The sequence below is a fragment of the Nymphaea colorata genome, chromosome 3, assembly GCF_008831285.2.
Source record: "Nymphaea colorata isolate Beijing-Zhang1983 chromosome 3, ASM883128v2, whole genome shotgun sequence".
In the NCBI taxonomy this organism is placed as follows: Eukaryota; Viridiplantae; Streptophyta; class Magnoliopsida; order Nymphaeales; family Nymphaeaceae; genus Nymphaea; species Nymphaea colorata.
This window is the reverse complement of record NC_045140.1, coordinates 6,371,689-6,397,100: the sequence shown is the minus strand read 5'-3', so window position 1 is coordinate 6,397,100 and position 25,412 is coordinate 6,371,689. Positions and strand designations below refer to the sequence as shown.

General features: G+C 39.0%; 2 protein-coding genes across 5 annotated transcripts in view; both read right to left on the bottom strand.

Moving 5' to 3' along the window:
• Positions 1 to 22,435, bottom strand: part of LOC116249765 (probable acyl-activating enzyme 16, chloroplastic) — a 31,799-nt gene extending 9,364 nt beyond the window's left edge. For 2 of the 4 annotated variants that reach the window (XM_031623019.2, XM_050076534.1), the window contains exons 1-8: positions 22,139 to 22,435; positions 20,912 to 21,109; positions 18,506 to 18,620; positions 15,863 to 15,950; positions 13,580 to 13,791; positions 4,001 to 4,119; positions 3,460 to 3,609; positions 1,755 to 1,822 (exon numbers count right to left, since the gene is read on the bottom strand). In XM_031623019.2, the coding sequence (XP_031478879.2) occupies positions 1,755 to 1,822; positions 3,460 to 3,609; positions 4,001 to 4,119; positions 13,580 to 13,791; positions 15,863 to 15,950; positions 18,506 to 18,620; positions 20,912 to 21,109; positions 22,139 to 22,435 (1,247 nt within the window). The remainder of the gene's footprint in view (positions 1 to 1,754; positions 1,823 to 3,459; positions 3,610 to 4,000; positions 4,120 to 13,579; positions 13,792 to 15,862; positions 15,951 to 18,505; positions 18,621 to 20,911; positions 21,110 to 22,138) is intronic. The other 2 variants (XM_031623021.2, XM_031623020.2) reach the window with 2 other exon arrangements.
• On the bottom strand, positions 9,899 to 13,573 carry LOC126409869 (uncharacterized). Its single transcript, XM_050076535.1, has 2 exons — positions 10,378 to 13,573; positions 9,899 to 10,084 (listed from the first exon to the last, which is right to left on the bottom strand). The coding sequence occupies exons 1-2, from the start codon at positions 11,405 to 11,407 to the stop codon at positions 10,041 to 10,043; spliced, it is 1,074 nt and encodes a 357-aa protein (XP_049932492.1). The 5' UTR covers positions 11,408 to 13,573; the 3' UTR covers positions 9,899 to 10,040.
• Positions 22,436 to 25,412: the final 2,977 nt, after the last annotated feature.

The window sequence follows — 25,412 nt, the reverse complement described above, 5'->3', positions numbered from 1 at the left end:
ACACCTAAATAGTTGCATTTAAAGAGTCTGGCTTTTGACCTAATGGTCTAGAACCTACCAATTACTCTATAAATATATATGTGTGTGTGAATTAAACTCCAAACTAAAGATTGTCCCAACAATTCATTCTCTCTCTATCTCTCCCTATATATATATAAAACATTACAACCAACATGTTAGTTATTTCTAACTCCCGACTTAGACAACATAGGACATGCCACACAGATTTTAAGTATTTAGAACAAGAATGTTCAATCTGGCACTTTATATACAGGAGATATGATTGAATAGCAAAAAACAAGTTGTAACCAACCTATCGTCCATATTCACAATGATTGGGTGGATAATCATCATGTCATCCATTACATGCCAACTAGAATAAGATCACTAATGGACCATTACAAGTAAACCATTGACATGATCCACAGAAATTCATCAAAATCCCATGCTAGTTCACATATTGCATTCTAAGCAATTCCAAAGCATTGTCACAAATATCGTGAGATTTTTGGAAATCTTGCGACGTTTACGAGAAAAACAAGTAAAATGAAAATATTGGAAAATCTCTGCAAAAATGAATTTCTCGTCTCTTTGATAATTTTTTTCACTTTTTTATTAGTTTCTCATTTATTTTATTTTTTCTAGTTCTTAGGATTTTCTATTTTTTTAAATTTGGTGAGATTTTCTCGAATTTTTTTCGAGAAAAACAACTTCGTCAAAAAATACCAAAGAAAAACCTTGCTGATATTTTCCCGAGAATGATATTTGTGACAATATTCCAAACATTGCTTCCTACAACTTTCAGAACCATTAACACTTGAAACCAACATTTCTTAAATTTGATTCCTATAGTACTTCCTGCTTCAGGTTTCTGACTGATAACTGTGACTTAAGTTCAGCTATGACATAAGATTACCCCTTAGGGAGGTGTTGCTAGAGGACATTTGTTGGTTAGATGAGGTAAAGACAAGCTTGACAGGCACCATGTGATCAACGTATGAACGGAACGACTTGAATCAAGAGGATGGACCCCCAAGAATGCTTTAAGGGCAATGCCCTTTTATGATGCAAAATATAAGGTTACTAAGGCAAAAGAACTGTTATTCATAGTGTTTGACCATGTGCAACTTGAGAGGGGCAGTTAGGCTGGGAACTCTTAACTTATTGGTGGCATTGAGGGGCTGTTTGTTTGCCTCGGATATGCGATTCAAGGTGATTTAAGATCACTAAGGATCTAAGGTTTGAGGATTTAAAGTCTGACCCCCCTTCCATCTGGACCTGAAATCGGAGGTTTTGGCCATATACTAAGGATTTCAAATCCTCTTTTTTTACATAATGGTAAAATCTGGTGTTTGTTTACTATGTGGCTCCCACACAAAAAGGATTCCAGATCAGCCTCAAATTTGAGGTCCAAGGCTATCAAACAGATCCTTAAGAGTATTCATGAATACACCAGCCACAGCCTTAGTTAGTATCGGATCGGAACCTTGCTTGTCTTCCTGCTCTCTCTCAACATAATTCATCTTAGAAGTGCATACCTTCAATACAGGAACCACATATTGTTCATATATATCTAGTTTCTAAAAAGATCAACCTATAGATGCATATCCAATTATACATAACTGAAGAAAGAATAGCAAGTTAGCAATGCTTATCCATTCACACAAAATAAAAAGTTGATAACTACATCTTAGCATCTAATGAATCATTTCTGAAGTTTCTCATATACAAGTGGACAGACATAAAAGAATCACCTGTGAAGTGTCTCATATACAAGCGGCACAGATATAAGGTAATGTGGCTGATACCGCTGCAAATCTTCCTACAACAATAAGGTAAAACTTCAGCGGACAAACTTAGTGATGACCTAATAAACACATGGATGTTCTTCATGATACACAAAAAATAACTAGAATCAGACATGTGAAAGAGCACAGGAGGAAGTGACTATGGCACAAGCAGTCCCTCTCGCATTCTAATTGGTTTTGCTACATCGCCAGTCGAGAAACTTCCTACACAAGATCGTTTGCAGAAAAGGGGCTATAGATTGCCAAATAGATGTCATATGCCATAACAGTGAGGAAACAGCCCTTCATGTTTCGTTTACTTGCCATAAAACTGTCAATGTATGGAAGTTTGTTGTTAATAAGTTTGGTCGTTCTAGAGTGCCTCGCCAAAATTACATTGCAGAGTTAAAATGGTGTCTCTCCACTAGTATTAAAAAAAGGCTGGATTATGTCATGCTGGAGACAATGCTTTCATATAGTGATTTGGAAGCTTTAGAATGAATCATCGTAACCACATGCTCCATGAGAGAGATGTTGAAGAGGGTAAGGGCCTGGAATGGAGAGTATGGAGTATGGACAGCATGTGTGGATAGCATCTTAGCTAGATCAAGACAAGACTCTAAAGCTTGTAAGGAACTAGAGAACTGGTTACCTACAGGGTTTCTTTTTAATGGCTGGTTGAGTATTTTGAGCAAACACGTGTTCAAATCATGGCCCATAAGAAGAATGGGAGGACATTTTTGACTTCTGGCATCAAAGAAGGTCTGAGCAATATATTAAAATATGAATACCACTTTTTGGAGAATGGAGGAAACAAGGAGAAAACGGGGAGATATGACTCCATTGTTGCTGCCTTTGCTAGTTGTGAGGAGACAAATTTCTTTTTAGTGTCTAATGACAAGAAGTGCCTTGGCTGGATTAGAAGGCTTGTGGAGGAACTTCATTCCTATCTACCTGATTTTGTGAACATCCACAACTTAGGTCATAGATTTTCTGTCTCCAATCCAAACCCAGTGTGTTGTTGCTATACTCCAGAATCTGTAAATGTGGTTGTCTTCTCTCTTGTTTGTATAGAATTTTTTGATTTGCTTTAATAAAATGGTTGGCAGCCTATTCTCCAGCAGGGTTGGTTTAAAAAAAAGGTGTCCCTATTATGATCCTACAAGTCATAAGCACCTCAATGACAAAAATGAAGAAAAATATTTGCACACCTACCGAAAATTTAAGCAAATGGACAAACAGTTGTATTGTTGCAAATAATACAGAGTAATGAAGTAAAGCATCTAAATATGCCCCATTTCTCAATGTTTTTTATTGTAACAACAGAAAGTATTTTGGAAATTCTGCATCTATGTTACTGTCAATGCAATTATAAGTTTAAAAAAGAACATCAGCATTGAAGAGTAATATGCAATCAGATAACAGATAAACAAGTAGTACAATTTGCCATTAACTGGCAAATCTCATACTTTCTCTATAATCCAACACAAAAAAAAAGTTAATAGGAGTTACACCAGAGATTCACATAGCTCTTACAATAAATAATAAGAAGATAAAAACTAGTACAAACTTTGACCTCCAAATATCCCCAAAATGAAGCTTAAGAAAATTCTTATGCAAACAACAAAGACATTCATTGAGAAACTACAAAAAGAGGAGAAAAGAAAACCACCTTCAAGAATTTAACATTTGTGTACATCTGTTGAACTCCATGCGTAAAAATGAAATATTCACAAGCTCGCTCATATGCATGCCAAGGTGGAAGCATGCTCAGGAACCTATCCCCAGCTCTGGCAGGCACTACATCCCACATGTTCTTTATCTGGAAAAGGTCGAAAAGAAATGAACTCAGCAGTAATTGGTTATACACTCCAACATGGTTTCAGGTTATGACGAAAGAAAGTTGGCATCAAATAGAATTTTTTTCCCCCTAAATATTGACTCCCAAATTGGAGAAACTATATGTTCACTTCAAAGACCATAATGAACTCATCTATCTCACATCATAAGTTTAAGTTATTTGACAACCAAAAATCTTTAAATAACCATTATATGTCATGGAATATTACATAAATTGTTCTGTCTCTTTGCTACTCCATGCAAGCATGACAGCTAGCAATCATTCCATTTGATTTTTTCCACAACTTCTAATAACCAGACAGATCTTCATGAAAAAAATTAATAATATGCCAGCACCCAATGGCTTCTCAAACCTGATGCAGAAAATTTTGATGTGTAAGCATAACTCCTTTAGGAATGCCTGTCGTCCCACTTGTGTAGACAAGTGTAGCAATATCTTCTGGATTGATGGGCTTGTACATAAACTGCTGACCTACAAAAAAGCTTTTGCTTCATCCAACTGTTTGTATGTAGCTTCACATTAAGAGGTGCAAACAAATCTCCAATTCTTTGTTTATATATATATATATATATATATATATACACACACACACACAAACACACAAACACATACATTCAAACACCCCTCAGAACTTTTTGGAATATAAAATCTAAAGCATGCATTTCAAAATTACATATTATATGTATTCCTAGCTTTTCTGGACATACAATTGCATCCATATAGTTAGATTTTTGAAAGAAAATCCCCCTAAATAAAGATTCAAATTCCAGCCGTGAGAAAGTGAATAATGTATTTCCAAACAGAAAAACCTAAGGAATATATGGGTGTATGTGTGTGTGTGTGTGTGTGATGTGTGTGTTAGGGTCCCTGGAATTTTTGGATGATCAAAATATCAGGACCATGTAAACCCATCACAGCCCTTCATTCCTTTAAATCAGATCATGCAAGTAAGGCTTTGCAAAATAAGAAATTAAAGACATGACACCTTCACCTTTTACTAGATGCCTCAAATGGCCTCTTAACAAAAAAAGCTGCCAATGCATTGCATTTCCCCCTTTCTTTCTTTCCTCCTCCCTTTCCCCCTCGTCTAAGATTATGCACAACTATACTCCAAAATATGCTTGAAAGTTGCTTTCTTTCATTTTCTAACATCAAACAACTTGTCATCACACCTCTCAGCAAAATGGAAAAGCCAAGAAGAAACATGGACACCTACTTAATTGCTTGTACCATCATGATCCAATCAAATATACTTGCTTCATACCAGGGAGATGCCATTGTTACAGCCAGTTACCTCATTAATTGCATGCCCTCATCAGTGATAGATGACAAAATTCCTCTCTAGATTTTAAACCCTCAGGCTGTTCCATCTACCTTCCAAAGTCTTTACATGTATTTGCTTTGTGCACAAACTTGGACCGCATCAAGATACCTTGTCTCCCCAAGCCAAAAAAAATATGTCTTTCTTGGATACCTTAAAAACAAAAAAAGATACCGTTGTTATGACTCTGTCAGCAGGAGAGAGTATATCAGTGAGGATGTTACCTTCTCTGAGTCTATTCCATATCAACTCTCATTAGCATACTAATACAAACTCCTTTCCATTACCTATCCCTCCTATGCCATTGAAGTATACATCAGTTCCTTCTTCCTCCATTCCTAACATGTCTAGATACCAAGAGCCCCCTCTTATTTATTCTTGGCATACCGCCACTAATCACGGTTCTCCAAAACTCCAACATTTTCTCCTCCTGAGGTAAGGTTTACCGATTCACTTGAAGTTCTTATGTCTGTGCAAGAAGAGCCACTACCATCCCGAGCATAGATGATGCCCTCTCTATTGCACTACGGAAAGGTAGAGAGCAACACAGTTTGCATCCTATATCTAAATTTATACCAACAGAGAGACTGGGCAAGAATATGGAGAGATTTATTTCTGCATTGTTAGCCACACTTGTGCCCATAAATCATCAGCACGTCTTGCTTGATTCTAAATGGAGACTAGCCATGCAAGGAGATATGGATGTGTTGATAGAGGCACATGGGATTGTGTCGCTCCCTCTATTGATGCAGATATTTTTGGGTGCAAATGGGTCTTCTCTATCATATATCACTCAGATGGCATAGTGGAAAGATATAAAGCATGCTAGGTAGCAAACGGCTATATTTAGATGTATAGTCTTTACTTTTTTGAAACCTTCTCCCTTGTTGTCAGCGTAGGAATTATTCGGTCGGTTGGAGCTGTCGCCGTTCATTATGGTTCGCCTATGTCCCAACTTGACATGGAGAATAAGATTTAACTAAGACTGTTTATATGTAGCAACCACCAGGGTTTGAGCACAAGAGGGAGCATGAGAAGGTATGCAAATTACAAAAAACAACATATGGGTGCAAGCAGAGCCCCAAGGTATGGTTTCAAAAATTATACGAAGTGATGTCTATGTTTGGGTTTCAGCCATCCCCATCGGGTCATTCATTATTTATCAAAAAGACTTCAAAAGGTATTGTGGCAATGGTGGTATATGTTAATGATATTATCCTGGCTGGTAGTTGTGAGGAAGAAATTGTTCAAAACCAAGAAGTATCTTCAAAAGCATTTTGTCACTAAGGACCTTGGTCCCTTTAGGTACTTCTTAGGGATAGAAGTTGCAAGAAGTAGTGGAGGCATCGTTCTTTCTCAGAAGAAGTATGTTCTTGATATGCTTCAAGAAACAGGAAGGCTTGGTGCTAAACCTGCCATATACCTATGAATCCCCGACTCCACCTATATGATGAGCACTGTAAATCAGTATACAGGAATCATATAGCTCACTGATTGGTAAACTTCTGTACATTATAGTAACTCACTCTGATATCTCTCTTGATGTTGACAAACCTAAGCCAATTTATGGAAAGACCAAGAAAGGTTGCCTCGATAATACTTAATATCTCAAGCCTGCACCCTAGAAAGGACTATTAATCCAGAAAAGTGATTCACTTGATGCGATGGCTTATACAGATGTAGTCTATGTAAAATCAATTGATGACAGGAAATCCACTTCTGAGTTTAGTATTTTTGTTGGGAAAAATATGATTATTTGGAGGAGTAAAAAGTAGTCAGTAGTAGCAAAATCAAGTGCAGAATCTGAGTGTGTAGCTATGGCCCAAACTGCAGCTGAAATGATAATGATTGTAGAAACACGAACCACAAAGAGAGAGTAGAGAACGAACACACAATATACGTGGAAAACCTCGGAAAGAGGTGAAAAACCACGGGGAAGCTCTGACCTAGGGGCTCACTGCAACCCTAGGAGAGAGAAAATTATATTTCACTTAATTCAACACTAAACACAAGTGACAATATAAAGAGGGAGAGAGGAGAAGCCGCCTAGGGTACCGAGCCCGCCTCGGTACCCGCGCCCCATAGAACCGGGTCCAGATATGGACCCGGTTCCCATAACAACATATTCTAACACTCCCCCTCAAGCTTGGCATACATGTCAAACATGCCAAGCTTGCTAACATTCTTTTCAAATGAAGAAGTACAAAGCCCTTTAGTTAGGACGTCTGCAACTTGATCTTCAGACTTCATATATGGCAGAATCAGCTCCTTTGAGTCAATGCGTTCCCGGATAAAATGACGGTCAATCTCCACATGTTTGGTCCTGTCATGTAGAACTGGATTATTGGCAAGATTAATCGCAGACTTGTTGTCACAGTACATCTTCATTTTATCTCCCAGTTCCACACCAATATCAGTCAAAAGAATCTTCAGCCACAGCATCTCTGTAACCCCCATTGCAACAGCCCTGTACTCAGCCTCAGCACTAGACCTCGAACATACTTCTTGCCTCTTACTTCTCCAAACAACTAGGTTACCTCCAAGAAAGATACAATACCCTGTAGTAGACCTCCTTGTGTCAGTGCAACCTGCCCAATCTGCATCTGAGTAGCCCTCAATAGTAAGTTTGTCTTATCGAGTATACAGCAGCCCTTTTCCTGGGTCATTCTTTAGATATCCCAACACTCGTTCTGCACTCTTCCAATGACAATCTGTGGGAGCATGCATAAATTGACTTAGCACATTTACCGCATACGTGATATCAGGGCGAGTTAGAGTAAGATAGATAAGCTTACCGACTAGCCTCTGATATCGCCCTTTTCCTTCCTCATCCAGAGTGGTGCCCGTCTTGATACTTATCTTAGTTCCCGACTCCATAGGAGTAAGATAGGGCCTACAACCAAGTTTACCTGTCTCCTTTAGTAAGTCAAGAGTGTACTTCCTTTGATTCATAAGCAGCCCTGTCTCTGATCGAGCAATCTCTATCCCCAAAAAGTATCTCAGCTTACCCAGATCCTCGAGGTCGAATTCTTTAGCTAATCTCTCTTTCATCTTTCTGTTTTCTTCTTCATCACTGCCCGTGACAATCATATCATCAACGTAGACAAGGAGAAGACTCACCAGACCATCTCTCTGCTTTATGAATAGGGTATGATCTCCATTTCCTTGCTTGTACCCAGTAGACTTCATAACGATCCTTAGTCTCTCAAACCAAGCTCTAGGCGACTGCTTCAAGCCATACAAAGCTTTCTTGAGGTGACAACATTTTCCCTCTTGAACATACCCAGGAGGCATGCTCATATAGACTTCTTCCTCCAGATGGCCGTTCAAGAACGCATTTTTAACATCAAGCTGGTCCATGCGCCACTTCTTGTGCACAGCAAGAGCAAGAATAACCCTCACAGTCTTCAACTTTGCAACAGGGGCAAAGGTCTCAAGATAGTCGATCCCATACTTCTGGCTGAACCCCTTTGCAACCAGACGAGCTTTATATCGATCTACAGTGCCATCAGGTTTGTACTTCACGTTGTAAACCCACTTAGAGCCAACTAAGTGTGTCCCTTTAGGGATATCAACAACTTTCCATGTTTTGTTCTTAGCTAACGCACCCATCTCCTCCGTCATAGCATGTAACCACTTGGGATCATCCTTAGCATCATCCACCGACCTGGGAATAACAACTTTGGATAAGGTTGTGATAAAACATTTGTAATTTGTACTGAGCTTAGCATAAGAAACAAATCTCTGAATAGGGTGAGAAGTACATGACCTGGTGCCTTTGCGCAAAGCAATAGGGAGCTCTTCATTCGATGGACTTGGGTCATCCGGGGAGATCACAGGATTGGGATTGGTTCTATCCTCATCACCAACATCTTCCACAGTAGCTTTCTCCTTTCTGACATAAACCTTGCCAAACAAGTGATCCCGGGCAACAGTGGGCTGAGCATCCACCGTGACCCCTTCCATATGACTGCCCTTCTCATTACTGACCGTGACCGTGTCAATCACACTGGGACTAACCTTGTAATCCAAAAACTCCATAAACTGAATCAGCTGATTAGAGGAATACTCTTCCCCTTTGTTCCCAAGACACTCCCCCTGAAGAGTATTCACCGGAAAATACGACTCATGTTCATGAAATGTGACATCCCTCGAAACATATACTTTGGAAGTAGTGGGATCCACACATTTATACTCCTTCTGAGTGGAAGAGTACCCCAAGAAAACTCCTTTAATAGACCGGGGATCAAGTTTTTTGAGAGTAGGGCTATGATTATGCACAAAACAACTGCACCCAAAGACACGAGGAGTAAGAGGCCACGGATTCTGAGTAGGCCACAGGGTAGAATAAGGAGACTGACCATCCAGCACTCTAGTAGGCATACGGTTAATGAGATGTGCACTAGTGAGAAGTGCATCACCCCAATACCGCTTCGGGACATGACGTTGGAACATAATGGCCCGGGTAACATTCAATAGATGACGATTTTTACGTTCAGCTATACCATTCTGAGGAGGGGTATAACTACAAGAGGTTTCATGAACAATACCCTTTCCTTTCAAGAATTCATCAAGGGATTGGGAGACATATTCTCTTGCATTATCCGTACGGAAAGCTTGAACAGTAGTATGGAATTGAGTCTCAACAAAGGCAACAAAGTTTTTCACAACTGCTGGAACCTCACTACGTTCTCGCAACAAGTACACGAACGTACATCTAGAGTAATCATCAATAAGCGTCAAAAAATAGTGACAACCACCACACGTGGGTACTCCAGAAGGACCCCAAACATCGGAATGAACTAAGGCAAACGGATGAGTGGATTTATTCAAAGAAATAGGGTATGAAGCCCTGACATGTTTAGCCAATTGACACACTTCACAAGCGAAGGAGTCAATGGAGACAGAAGCAAACAAATGAGGAAACAACTTCTTTATTAACTGGAAGGGGAGATGTCCAAGACGCTCGTGCCATCGCAGAACAGTAGATCTATCGTTCACACCAGACAAGTGACCACTCGTGGCAGAAATCAATGCTGAAGCAACTTGTACCGGCAGCCTGTAGAGCCCATCAGTAACCGAACCAATCCCAATCTTCTTCCCCGTCACCAAGTCCTGCAGGGAACAATGATCAGCAGAGAAAATTAGATTACAGTTTAATTCTTTAGTAATACTGCTGACAGAGAGTAAGTTCACAGGAATATTTGGAACATGCAGGGCATTGTGGAGACGGTATTTGTTCAGCAGGGACAAACTCCCTTTCCCAGCCACAGAGATAGAAGACCCATCTGCCATAGACACGCGTTGCTTGCCAGAGGAAAGTTGATATTCTTGAAAAAGTTTAGAGTCCCCTGTCATGTGGTGAGTTGCTCCACTATCAACAATCCAATCACCAAGAGAGGGGTTACCTTGATTAGTCGAGGCAACGAGGGCTTGGGCTAGCTGAGCCCCTTCAGACGTGGAGGACTCCTCAGGGGTAGTAGATAGGCGGCTAATGTACGCCTGTAGCTCCTTGAGTTGAGCAGGGGACAGCTTGGACTTTGCACCACTAGAAGAATTGCTCTGACTGGAATCAGACACAGAAGGGCTACGCTTGCCAGAGGGAGGACGACCTCTAACCAGTCTCTTCTCGGGATGAAGATCCCAACAGAAATCCACCGAATGCCCCAACTTGTTGCAATGAGTGCAATGCCGGGCAGGACGCTGCCCAGTCCCTGAGGCACGGTTGACAAAGGCAGAAGGGCCATGACCGGGGTCAAGATGCATCACCTGGCGACGTTGTTCTTCAGACTCAACACGAGCATAGACTTCCTCTATCCCCGGAATCTCATCACCATTAAGAATCTGGCTACGAATAGACTCAAATTCATCCCTCAGGCCTCCCAGAAACAGAAACGTACGGTCCATCCATTCCTTTTCCCAGTAGAGGGAATGATCTGAACCGCACGTCCACTCATCAGTCACATGATAATCTAGCTCCTCCCATTTGGTCTTCAGGGCAGCATAGAAGGCAGCAACAGACAAATCACCCTGTGTCAGGGAGTAAATACTGCGTTTAATCTGATAGGTGCGCAGATGTCTCTTCTTGCGACCATACATCTTTGCAAGCACAGTCCACATATCAAAAGAGGTCGGCTTCCGCAGAATGAGGGGCTGGATATCGGAGGACACGGAGCTGATAATCCACACCTTCACTTGGCTGTCCTCCAACGCCCACGTCGCCCATTGAGGATCAGATTTGATGGGCGCAGGTTTGTCACCAGTGATGTAAGAGAGACGCCCACGGCTAGTAATCCCAATCTCGAGGGCGGCAGACCAAGATAGGTAATTGTCCTTGGTCAGACGGATGGAGGTGACCTGGATCGGCACGTTCTCAGTCTTGGAGGCGTTGCCCGCGTCAAGAACGGCGTCTTTTTGAGTCCCCATCGCTTCTGCCATCACAAACAAGCACACAGCAACAAGAGGCACAGCGGCGGGACGGGAAGGAGGCAGCGGCGACGGCGGCGGGAATGAGGCAGCGGCGACGGAAGGTAGGCGACGGCGCAACACAGAGGCCACCCACGGTGGCAGAAACCAAGAACGGGCCGAACGGAGGACAGCGGAGGCGCAACAGAAGACGGTGGAACAGAGGACGGCGGCGGCACAGAGGACGGCGGCGGCGGAACACAGGACGGCGGCGGCAGAGCAGGGCGACGACACAGCAGGGCGACGACACAGCAACGGGCAGCAGCGGCGCCGGAACTTCAACGGCGTCGGGCGACGGAAAAACTTGACGATCCTTGGAAAAAACGCTTCTCCAACTTCGGTGGCTCTGATACCATGTAGAAACACGAACCACAAAGAGAGAGTAGAGAACGAACACACAATATACGTGGAAAACTTCGGAAAGAGGTGAAAAACCACGGGGAAGCTCTGACCTAGGGGCTCACTGCAACCCTAGGAGAGAGAAAATTATATTTCACTTAATTCAACACTAAACACAAGTGACAATATAAAGAGGGAGAGAGGAGAAGCCGCCTAGGGTACCGAGCCCGCCTCGGTACCCGCGCCCCATAGAACCGGGTCCAGATATGGACCCGGTTCCCATAACAACATATTCTAACAATGATAAAGACCATGCTTACTAGTTTAGGTGTTCAAGTCCCCCTTCTAATGAAGATGTTATGTGATAATAAGGCAGCCACCTATATTGCAAATAATATGGTCTTTCATGAAAGGACTAAACATATAGAAGTTGACTGCCACTACATCAAAGCTATGGTGCAGTCCAATAACATCTCTACCATCCACGTTTCACCAAAGATCAAGTTGCCGATGTGTTTACTAAACCTCTACCTATCTCTGCATTCTCTAAATGTTGTAACAAGCCTAGTGTAACAAGCATCTAAATGCTGTAACAAACTGAGCCTGATTAGATGCTATTTGTAAGTCTCTACCACTGCCCTAATCTCTTTATTATTGAGAATAGGGTTAACTAATTAGATGATTGTTCTCTCTCTAAGACTGCGGCTGTAACGGCATTCATAAAAGGTATGAAAAAGCAGACTTTGGAAATATACAAGTTGCACAAAAGCTCAAGCAAAATTTGGAAATAAAATAACACAGAGTCTCTTGATTAAATCAAACTAAATAGTATATAAAATTTGGACACATGGCAACCCTGATACTCAACTATATATTGCACCAATATCCTAGTTTATGTATTTTTTCTTCAATTATGATTAAGTGCAGGCATTTTTTTCTTTTGTTTCTTTTTTATGCCCAACTGGGATTAAGCAGCTCTGCAGTTTTATAACAAGAGATGCACCAAAGAATTGGACTCTTAATCTCCACCAACTTGAAGGTCGTAGGGCCTGCCTCAGTGAAACTCAAGCAGACTGAACTTGGTTGCAGATGAAAAATACTGCTACAACCATAAAAATGAGTTTTTACACTTGTTTGTGTGACAACAAAATTTAACCAAAACCAGGATTTTATATCAACCATATTGACCACAACAAGGTTTTGTATAAAAATCTGATCTTGGAAAAAGTGACTTGGGACAGCATTTTACCAAAAATAGAAAAGTTTAGTGGAAGACAGGCATTGTTCAAGTATATACAACTCAAAAACCAAGCTAAGCCTAGTCTTTACAAAACCAAGTTTTAGTAGTGGCATCCAATGGCCCTCTAAAGTCGACCAACCTAGCCAGGTGGTTGAAGCATTCCTGTTGGCAAGAAAGTGAAAACCGTATAGACTGCAACAAGCATTAGCCCATGACCAGCAAATAACAAATGTCCTGTTTCAGAACTTCAGAATCACTAAACGGACTCAAAAGTAAAATACCAAAAGAGGGACTGTGCCCTGATTAACTGATGCCATATAACCTTAGACCTTCAGCATCACTAAATACTACATGTGAAATGTGAAGGTCACATTTCTTTTCTACTTTATAATAAGATCCATTTGGGAATCCTTCCAATAAAACAATAGTTCAGCAGGAATACAATACTGATAGTCCAGAAATATGCAGATGCCAATACAAGGTTATCTTCCCACACTGAAAAGGGATATTTCATGAACCACAAAGCAATTAAGACTCGAGAGTGTCAATCTCATCGTAAGTGTTACCTTCCTTTTGTGCATCTGCCGAAACATAACGGGAACTTTGTCCAATATCTGTTATCTCCTGATAACTGAAAATGGGCGTGTCTGCCACCATTTGGCCATCAAGGGATGATTTGTCACCCCAAAGTAAAATAACAAGCCTTAACCTGGCTTGAATGCTGAAACTTTTGATCAACTTGCTGAAGAAATCTGGGCCGTCCACAACAAGTGCAACACTGATAAATAAAACAAGGCCTGGTCATTATTCCAACTGTACCAGTAAGGTTACAAGCATATCTACCAACAAGATGTTCAATAAGACATGGGAATAACTGAAGGTACACTTCAATGACTGAATATGCAAATGATTAGAGAGAAAATGTAACCTGGTATAAATTAAAATACACTAATCAGCTACCCTTAAGTAAAACTCATAGCAAAATCATTCAGGAACTTTTTGACAAGCTTTTCCACTGAAGTAAAAGGAGAAAATCACTAAAATTTACCAAAAGTTAAGAAAAAAAAAAACTTATAGCAAATATTCAACAAAATTTCTTTCTTCCTTTTTTTCTTTCCTCCTCTGTTTCTTTCGTTTTGTTCTTTCTTCCTATTTTATCCTTTCTTTCTCCTCCTTTTCTTTCTTTCCTCCTTTTTTTCTTACTCACATTTTTTTCTTCCTTCCTTTTTGCCTTCCTCGTTTCTTCCTTTTTCTGTTTCCTTTTTCCCTTCCTTCCTTTCTTTGCTTCCCATTTTCCCTTCTTCCTCTCTGCTGTGTCAAGCATCTCTTGAAAAGAAGAGAGGTCAAGAAGTAGAAGACATGTATAAAACATTTTTGAGAACTCTCAGTTCTGAAAATAACCAGTTATTGTGAGAATAAAACTTGCAATAATGGCACAATAAATTCCGTATGGCAATATTTCTAAAATATTGTGTCTTTTTCCAAGATTATCTCAATATTTTCAATATATCGGTGATAATTGTACTTATGGTATGGACTAATGATACGGATGTACTAAAACTAATGATTGGAAATCCATCTGATGGTTCAAAGAAACATACTTTATATGAAACAGACACCATGCAAAGTGATAGTTTGTGTCTATGAGTTCACCTTGTTCTTTACCTTTGGCTGAAAGTGTGAATACTGAATACATACGTCTACACATGCATGATGAACACTGAATGATCCTAATGTATTTTTACTCTCTATGATCAGCTCAACACTCTGAGGCATTGAGTTTGTACGAATGGTAAACATATCAGTTTGACATTTGCAGAGAAACTAGCCCTGCCAAGGTGCTTGTTACCTAAAAGAATTGCTTCAACTGCACTAGGGTGCTAACTCTCTGAGTCTCTGTTATACTTTAGAATCTTATACACATGTATCATGGAAGATAGTATCCACCTGTTCATCTTCTGATCTAAAAGTATCTTCAATGCTCAAGTGAAATTCTTATATGACTGTGGAGAGGGACTTTTAATGTACTTGGCACCAGACCTGAACAATTCTTTTCGAATACAGGTTTCAAGCTAAGTGTTCCTCATAAAACCTTCAACGTACAATAATTTGTAAAGTATGTGCCCGCAATGGCAACAAAGAAGCACCAAAATTCCAGGTTCATATCTTACATTCTCAAGGTTCACATTCATGCATTTTCATAATTTATCTGCTAGGGATGACAGTTGAGGAATACTTTATAGTTTATATATTTATTACAATTTCTTTATCACATATTTTACTGAGTCAACTTTTGAAACAGGATCCTTTCCCATAGCAACCCAAAAAAAAATCACCTACTAATACTTTCCCATAATAATATGTTGTTTGATGCTGGCTGCTCACCAGCACAAATAATATGTGGACATGTACTTGTTGGAAGATGTGGGTACTCCAACCAGCTGTCCAAACTGCAGAAGGAAATCAACATCATGATCTCAATTCAGCATGCAAATTGCCCAGCTAGAAAGCTAGGTATGACAAGGATAACCTTCAATATCCTCAAAGTTTCAAACGCATGCACGCTTGTTCTGGAAGAATTGGAAGTTGACTTATGTATACTCAGCTAATATAGGCATAAAAAGAAAAATGATCTGTGTACAAGTTTCCATTAATTCACAACTTGAACTGAATCTGCAGTTGGCTTGCTTCAGCTATGCCCAAGCTTGTGTGCATGATGGCCAAAAAACAAGCTGAAATACAATGTCCACGCTTGTATCCATTATGAATTTCCCACTGAAACCAGTCAGGAATCCTGACCACGAATGATATAGCATATGCTGATGTACAAGAAGACATTGATGTTTAACCTTCCAGAATGATTGTATATTTGTAGCAACTCTTCAGAAGAGGACCTTGATCCACGAACCACATTGATTGCACCCATTGCCATAATGCCTGAATAAAACAAATGATGGACAAAATAAAATCAGCTATATTTAAATATTTTATGGGCTTATAATCAGGGAACCCTTAAACGAGACTGTGGAATTTAATAACTAACAGTTCTCACAGACAAATGAAAGGGCTTCAGTATCGCATGATACTTTGAACAACAACTAATCAAAACATTTCATGGTTTATGTCAAGAGAAACAAAAATTGTCAGAAAATGGTAATTGACGAGAGATCAATTTATGAAGAAAATTGAACTGTGAAACAAACAGTTGATATCACCAGACAGCAGGCATTTAATGGCCGATATGTTGATTCAGATAAATGGAGGGGCAAAGTGATTTTTCTCATCCTCAAGAGACCTTAGGTAGAAGGGCCCTTTTATTTGACATTGCTGTTTAATACACCTGGCATGCTTTAAAAACCAGTCCTTCATTGACATGGCCTAAAAATGCCATCCAATTGCAAGGCATTCCATCATTCACTCAACCTATCTTTGCAGATGACATCTTCATTTTGACCTATCCATGTCTGGAAGGAGGCAAGCTGCAGGATATCTGCATTCATCTTGGCTAAAATACCCGTTGCAGATTTTTTCATATTCATTTTTCTTATTTTTAGTTTGTTTCGCAATGATAACTCACCTTCTATGAAACATAACAAGATTTATTGGTTTCAGTGGATACATATTTGGACTATTCCTATCTACTTGTCTGGAACCATGCTCAAGTTCTCATTAAGCAATGGTTTGGGATGTTAATGGTGCAGGTTAACTATGTTAAGAGCTATTAGTTTGGTGTGAGGCGGTCTCTAGTAATTTGGTAAAAGTAGTAGTTCTTTTGTTTTTTTTGTTTTTGGACTTATTTAGTAAATATGTTCATCCAACTCTAATCCCTTATAATCGTGGGATAGGGCTAATGAGAATATTGCTGTTACACTAGAACATGTAACTTATCTCGTATAGGATACTTAACAAGTCTTATAGTACAACTCATACTGCCAGTAATTCCTACAACAAATTGGAAACAAAATAGTTATTCACTTGCTTTGGCACATTTAAATTTGACATGACTTTGCCAAGTTCAGGTTGGATTTGGTCACCCAGTATAACAATGTTGACGTTAGGCCTATTAAAAACCATAAAGCCAGACAGGTATCTATTGATGATCCTTATATAGAAAGATTCCACTATGCTCATTTTTGTGCTTCTTTTCTCTGCTTAGCATTAAGGCGATTCTTGTGATCATTTGATATTCTTTGTGGAAGGACACCTTGAGATTGAACTTTTGTCATTCTGTTATGCAAGTGGTTTCTTCTTTCAATTATTTCATATATGATTTTGATAAGTTACTGAATGCCTTCTCATGTTATCCATTTGTGGCAAATTGATTGAACTAAGTTCATTGTCTGTCATTACTTCAAATTTTCTTTGCCTTGATTTCAGCATCATTTCAATAAGCTTTAAGTTTTTAATGTTGTTATTGACTAACAAGGATGACAGGTTAGGTTAACATGATTCTTTGAATTAACAGGCAGAATGTTGTAAAACTTGTTGATGAACTTGACGAGGGAAAGATCTCATGTAAGAAGTTGAGTTCAAAAGTTAAAAAGCTACATCAAGATCGTGTTGGAGCACCATATTTCAGAGAACCTGGTGAAATTCCCAAAGCTGGAGAATTTCTATGTGAATCACTTACCAGGCTCTATCTGTAAGACAAATCGCAGGCTCATCTCTGCATGTTAAATGTTTATTATTTATGAAACACTTATACTTGTGTGGAATTATTTGTTGTTTCTACAATTGGTAGATTAGTGCATGAGTTTTCACGTATACCAGACAACAATGATTATGCCTACTGTAGTGGGCAGAATGCCACAGTTAAAAAAAGTTGATCAAGCTACTCGACACATTAACGAAATAAAAAAAGGAGTTAAATGAGTTGAGCTAGAGATCAGAGTCCGGCTCGAGCCCAGTCTATGGAGTTTGACTTGAGTTTTTAGGAGTCAAATCGAGATCGAGTTGGCCTAGCTCGAGCTTGACTCAGTTCGTGCTCGGCCCTAGTTAACATCCGCTTTGGTTTCCATTCAAGGCTCCATGTCCAAATGTCAACCCAAAATTCCAAATTCAAGCATTTATATCCCCAATAATTTTCTTTGATCTCTACAAATAATTTTAAGGGATTAACCAAAATCATAATAGAGAGTCTCCAGCTTCCATAATAACAATTCTCTAGGTCATACTAATAGTAGTAGGCTTTCATTTATGATCTAGTAGTGGTCCGTAGAAACATATGTACATTTATTATAGTTCACAGTTTCCCAAGTTTTCATGTATACAATTCATATACATGCTCAAACATTTTAAGACTGGAAGAACAAAAGGTTGCCGCAACATAAAACAATTACATTTTCTAGCAGGAAACACCTAAACCCACGTGAGATCTCAAACACTGATAGATCAACATAAACAATATCTGTGGCCTACTCATCAAAGAACCTTTTTTTCATGATATGGTTTATTACATAGAGAAATCAAAACAGTGCAATGATGGGCCCTACCTTGATCAGCAACCAACCATCGACAAGAATTATCAGCAAATAGTGCCACCTTTTCATTTGGAAGGATCCCAGAAACTCTCAACCCCTCAGCGAAATTCAAAATCTCTTGCTCCAGCTGACAATGAGAAAAAAAAAAAAGAGTAGATTTTAATATGTAGCAGCACCAGCCAATTTTTGAACAACAAACAACTTCTACTCAGCATACCCACAGCAGGATGCTTCACAAAATTATGCAATCATAACCAATAAATTATCCATGTTGATGCATTTTTAGACCATAGTCATAAAAATCATTCTCAAGGATTTCCTGGGAAGGTTTTTCCTAGAAGTTCTTTCTAAATCTTTTTTTTCATGAGAAAGTCTCAGAAATTCAAAAAAAGGGAAAACCTATAAAGGATAGCAGAAAGATTGTGAAACTATGAGTCTTCTAATACTTTTCTTAAGACAAATTGACAAACATTCACAAAAGTTTTCATGAACTTACAAAAGAAAAAAATTGAATTCAAAATACACAATTTTCTGAAAAGGACTAGATGTCTCAAATTCTCAATATTATCACAAAAAACATTTTTCCAACAATATTTTTAAAATATGGCAATATTTTTAAAATATGGCAATATTTTGGCAACAATATCAGCTAGATTGAAAATGCTGAAAATTATTGCTGAATTTTCATTATATCAGTGATATATTGATTATTTGTGACCATGTTTTAGGCCAAAAGTAGCAACTAGCAAGAAAGGCATTAAACTATAGCATGTGATCCAGTGTAAACAACTCAGTGCAGAGGGATGCCAACCAAAAGATCACAAAGCCACCATCATTGATTTATTGAAAATTTGAAACTGATAAGTATTGCAGATGGACTTTTTATGAGTAATGGATTTGCTCCTAATGTATAGTAAGCAAGCACACATAATTCTGACAAAAATAAAGTTCTTGTGCATCAGTGGTCCCCCTAGCTGTTAATAATCCAAAGCTAGTCCACTCCAAGTAACAGCTGCTCATTTTACCAGCTTAACTAGAGTCCAGCCTCATGGAAACACATGCCCACCCTTTGCTGTTTGTCACAAGCATAGCTCTGCAAATTTAAGCAGTATGCCACACTTATTCATGGCAATCTCAGGACTCAGGCGTTCTGTTTAACTGTATGTGAAACATGACAACCATTACATGAGAAGCACCTCTAATCTGTCCAACAAGGACATGAAAGCACATGATAAATTTGTCAATATCTGACCAGCACCACAGAAGAAACAGTGTTCATACATGTGATATGCACGTATGTAGTGTCTATGAGTACATGGACACCCTTACCCACTACTAAATCACATCAAAAAGCTTTAGTCTGTCAGTATATATGCATATGCACCCACTATGCATAGACCAAAAGAGAGAGAAAATGGCACCCGCTACCAAAGAATCCCATACTGGAAGTTCTGTATGTTGGTATAAATCAAACCTTCAGCATAAAAAATCAAGTTCCCATAACTAAAAATACTCGGTATGAAACAACCAAGATCCCATAACTAAAAAGTAAGGTCTAAGCACAATAATAAATCCTATGATACACGGGTACTCCGTCCGGTACCGGTACGGCCCCGGTGCAGCATTGACCGTACTGGGTACGGTCAACGCACCGGAGCCGTATCTGTCGAAAATTGGACACGGTCAATATTGACTGAGTCCAATTTTGTCCCTTGCGTCTTACCTCTTACGACTCTCACCTCTTGTCTCTCTTCGGCGACCAAGCAGCGGTGAACACAGGCGACGGCAGGGGCGGCGAACGCAGGCGACGGCAGCAGCGGCGGTAGGAGGTGACTGTGACTTTGTTTTTTTCATTTTTTGTTTTCATTTTCATCAGCTCCACCCCTTCCTTCGCCGCTGGCGACGACCGGTGATGGAGACAGTGTGCAGAAAACCCATCACCTCTCCCTCTGGCTCGCCCTTTCTCTAATGTTTATTTCCATCACCTCTCCCTCTGGCTAGCCCTTTTTCTACCCGAGAGGGTTTCAAATTTGTATTATACAATACAAATTTGCAACATTTGTATTGTACATGATTTTGGCATTTTGCACTACATGATCCCTATTAACTGTGTCTTCCCTAGTTATTGCTGTGATACCGTATCGTGAGAGGATTCATCTATGTCGAATGATTCCTGTTTTTATTGGTTATGTTTGCAATTTTTTTATATATATGTGTGAATATGTTATTTTGTTTGAAATTTTTTGATATATATATATATATATATATATATATATATATATATATATATATATATATATGTCCGTGTGTGTACGGCTGTACCCCCGTACCCAAATTTTTTAAAAATGGTTCGTACCTGTACCCGTACCTATGTTACATAGAATAAATCAGTTCGGCAAAGCATAAAAGTGTGATCACCTGCTTGTATGTCAACGTTGAGGGAGGATCGTGATATGGATCAACCAATGCGACCTTGTCACCATACCTATCAGCCGCTGTTTTCCAAATATCTGGGACAGCCTTCCATTCATTTGAGGCTATAATATCATCAGTTGTGAACGGCTTACTTTCCAGAACTGGACAATACTTTCTGATTCTACGTGTCTTCACCTCTTCCTGCAATACAATCCTCACGGTTACAGAAAAATGAACAGTACCATAAACGAGGAACCGTGTACAGAGATGAAACAGTTGCGTGAGTAATTACACCCTTCAATCACGATTAGTAAGCATGACTTCATGGTATAGCATTTAAGTTCAGCTATTCCAGGACTCTTGAAAATCCACACGCTTCCTGCAAGAAATCTGAGTTTGGAGAAAGGCAGTCCCTATTCTGAATCTACCAACGGTTATTATCATCTTCTTAAGACTTGTGATCCTTTAATGCATATCGAGTGACACAAAATGTGAATTCGCTGCTATATAAAACTGAATTAGATAAGTAGAACTGATGATCACAATAACAGAATCAACTTCATAGCTGTTAGACCTACGACTATGGGATGCCAGTCCACCTAATCGGCATGGAATAGACAGGTGAAGTGACGTCCAAATCTTTGTCTTTGGTATTTAATAGACGAAAAAAGTGGACAGCACTATATTTCGTGAGATCTATTACAAAGTCAATAGCATAGGCCTGCAGACCCCAGAAAGTAAGATTTCATTGTTTTATTGTATCCAAAAGAAAATTCTCCTTAACTAGATTCAGAAGCAAATTGTATCCTTAGCAATATGATTTCATCGGTGGTTGACTGAAATTATCCAACCCCGTAACTATTCAATAATTCGAAAAAACTAACACAAAAAAAAAAAAAATCTGCCAACCAGACGCTCATTCTCATGGTTTGTGCAAAAGAAATGCAGATTCTACGGAAAAAACGAAAATGGACATTATTCCGGCTCGTACAGCATGATTATATTCTTGACATCATCAGTTCGTCCGACTCCTCGCTTTCATTTGGCGGGGCGCCAGAATGATCCCGTAAAAGTAGTTAACACTATCGGCCCTGCTCCGAAATGAACAAACAAGGCCGTAATCCCCCCGAACTCAACACAAGAGACAACGATTCACCACGAGAGCAATATCCACTGAAAGTAAAGAAGCTCTTCTCGAGTGACTCGAGAAGCCAAAAAGAAGGCCCTCACCTCAGCGACGCAAGAAACACTAAACCTCCTCATCCACCGACCGCGGCCGCGGCCTCGCCTGAAACACGTCAGCTTCCGTCGCACGACCATGGGCGGCCGGCACGAGAACATGCCGACGACCTTCTGGAGGTCGCCATTGGCAGTGAGGAAGCCCGGGCAGTGCAACGCCGGCATCTCCGCCGATCGGGCCTGAGATCCGAATATCTTGAGGCTCGGACAAAATTGAGGAGAGAGAAAGCGCCACAGAGTACGCGGGAAGAAGGAAGGAGAGAGAGGGCATGGGAAGGAGAGGGACATTTATAAAGCAGAGTACGGTGGCCTCCATTTGTGGGCGAGTGAGAGGCAGTCACCGGCGGTGGGTGGCATCATTCAATACGCAATCATATCCTAACTATAAACACAATTAAAGCAGAATGAACACGATAAGTTTTTAACTATGGAGCCGCTTTTTTGTCGTCATTTTTTTTAATACATGCCTTGTTTTTCGGTGATAGCATCACTATTCTTATTTAAGAATAAATTGAAAAACGAAGTACATACTGCATTGATCCCAATTGATCCAAGTGAGATTGGATATCCGACTGAAATGCTTACAAAATGTTGGACATGAACAAGACTTTAGCACCCCAATAAGTAATGGAATCATATTCAGATTTAAGAAATGGCATTCCATTGAGTTTGGAATTGGATTTTTTTATTTAAGTTTATATGTGGTCAAATATGAATCTAGATTTGGAGTTAGTTTCGAATAAAATATCATAGTTTCTCTATCTATTCATTTTTAACATATTATAAATTTATAATGAAGGTTTGGATTTGTTGTTGTGTTTAAAAGTCTTGAGTCAGATGTGAAATAAAAAACAGGATCGGATTTTGATACGATATAGTTTTTATTTATTCATATACTAATCTAAATTCACGGTGAAATAAGTGAATATTCATACATAGTAAATGTTACTCTTTTTTATATATATATATATATACACATATATATATATATATACACATATATATATATATAGAAAGAGAGAGAGAAAGAAAAAAAAATGTGTGTGTGTTATGTGTATGTGTGTGAATGATGACTTTGGTTATCTAGAGTCTCCTAGCCATCTAAACAAACTCGTTTATTTGAAACACATATATAGTAACTGAACCATGATTTTAGTTATGTAGAGTCACCCAACTATCTAATTAAGACCGTCTATCTAAAGCATATAGATGATTGAGATAAAAACAAAAAGAAAAAATATATAAACTAATATTAGATGACAAAACTGTCATCACCTTTTTCTCATAACTGTTGGATTGAACCTTATAAATTAGATAGTGAGGTGACTCTAATTTTATCTTTTGAGTTGTTCTGCTAGATCGATCGCTCAAGAACTTTGGGGACCCGATGAACAAAATTGGATCACTTCTTATGGATTCGTTGAGAATGATTCTGATTTAGTTCTCGAACCATGAACGAAGAAAGGCATGAGAGAAAAGCATTATTATATTGGCTAGTGATTGTGAGGCCCCAATTCTTGACTGCAAGGGACACCAACCCCTCCATCCCTTAGATAGATAGAGATGTAGGGCAGAGCTTTTGATTTAATCATCTATGTAGCCGCGATTGTATGACCAGTTGTATATGACATTTATTATTTGTTTTAAACGAATTCTCATTTTAGAATCTATTTTAACAAATGAATTGATTAAGTACAAATTTTGTCGATCTGAATAGACAGACTCATATAAAAGATATGCTATAAATATTCCGAAGTAGACTATACTAACGGAATAAAATGCATTCATCAAAAAAAAAACTAGAGTCACCATTCAATATATATATATATATAATCAGTAGGCTATCTTTGTGTTAGTTGTTTTTTATTTTGTGTTGTTAAAACCGTTGCAAAATAGACATTAACAGCGACTAGTTGCTTGACCATGGGTTTTAACGATGAAATGCACTTTTATGAGAGTTTTTACGGACACAAAATATTAAAATAACAATATAGCCACAGAAGTAGCCGGTTGATTTCAAATTTCTATAGATATAACCAACAAATAGCTTTAGCTTTCAAAGAAAAAAAATTTAAAATAAATAGATATGAAACAAAACAGCTTGAAGTCCCACCTGTTCTTTTGGCAGTAATAAGCCAAAATGATGCTTGCACGGAACAAGAAAAGCTTGAAGCATGCATTACTTGGCACTACTAAAGTCTCGACCACGAAAAATCAAGTGCCTGCTTTTGCTTAACGGGCTTAGGTGACTAAGGACACGACCGCTAAGCCTGCCCCTCTCATGTAAGGAAGGAAACAAACCATGCCAATAGAACTCAACATGTTAGTTAATGTACTAACTAGTTTTTTTTATGGATAGGAAATTTACAATATTAGACATTTTTATTTACTAAATATTAAAACTTATAACTCAAATTTCAAGAATGAAAATAGAAACACCATATGAATCCAAATAAAAATAATGAGAAAGCGACTAGCAGTGAAATGCCTATAATTAGAAAGAAAATCACGTAAAAACTTTGAGGGTGCGTTTGCCTACATGTAATCTTAGTTAAACGCCCGTAAGCCCCTTTTTTTGGGCAGAAATGATGGTTTTAAATTTTTTACGTTTTTGGGGTTAAAAAAGAAAACATCAACATGTTCGTCAGTTTTGTGTGCATGTGTGTATATTAAGACTGCTCCGACAGCCCGACAGCCTGAGAGTCCCCCTCAGCTCATTTGCGGATGTCAAATCGGGCATTTGTTACCTTTCAAATCCCTCGACAAATCAGACTAGCAAAATTCTTGAAAGAAAAATCCAACCAATAGAAAGAGGGTTTTGGGAAATATTTAAAAAATTTGTGTCCCAATGACATCATCTGTAGTTCTCGAAGGAGCTATGTTATAGCCAATAACATGTTATGATCTTGAATTTATCAAAATGTTCCCATTGGCTAAATGGAAGACCCCTTCCCTATAAAGGGTCAAAAAAATGGTATGAAGTAAAAATATATCCCTGCAAAACAACAAAAATTGGATGCTCATTGAGTTATAATGTGGGAGCATGGTTTTCTACGACAGAAATCAATCTCCCCACATTGTCTCTTTAGACATATTTTGGTCCCATATTTTCCTACAAACCAAAGAGAGACTTGAGCTAGTTTTGAACCAAAAATTGACATGCTTTGGTTTTACCTTATTAGCTACCTCTTCAGGAGTGGAGCCAGGATTTTCTTCAAGGGCAGGCCGACAATCCAACCTCTGAATCCGGGTAGAGCCAACTGAA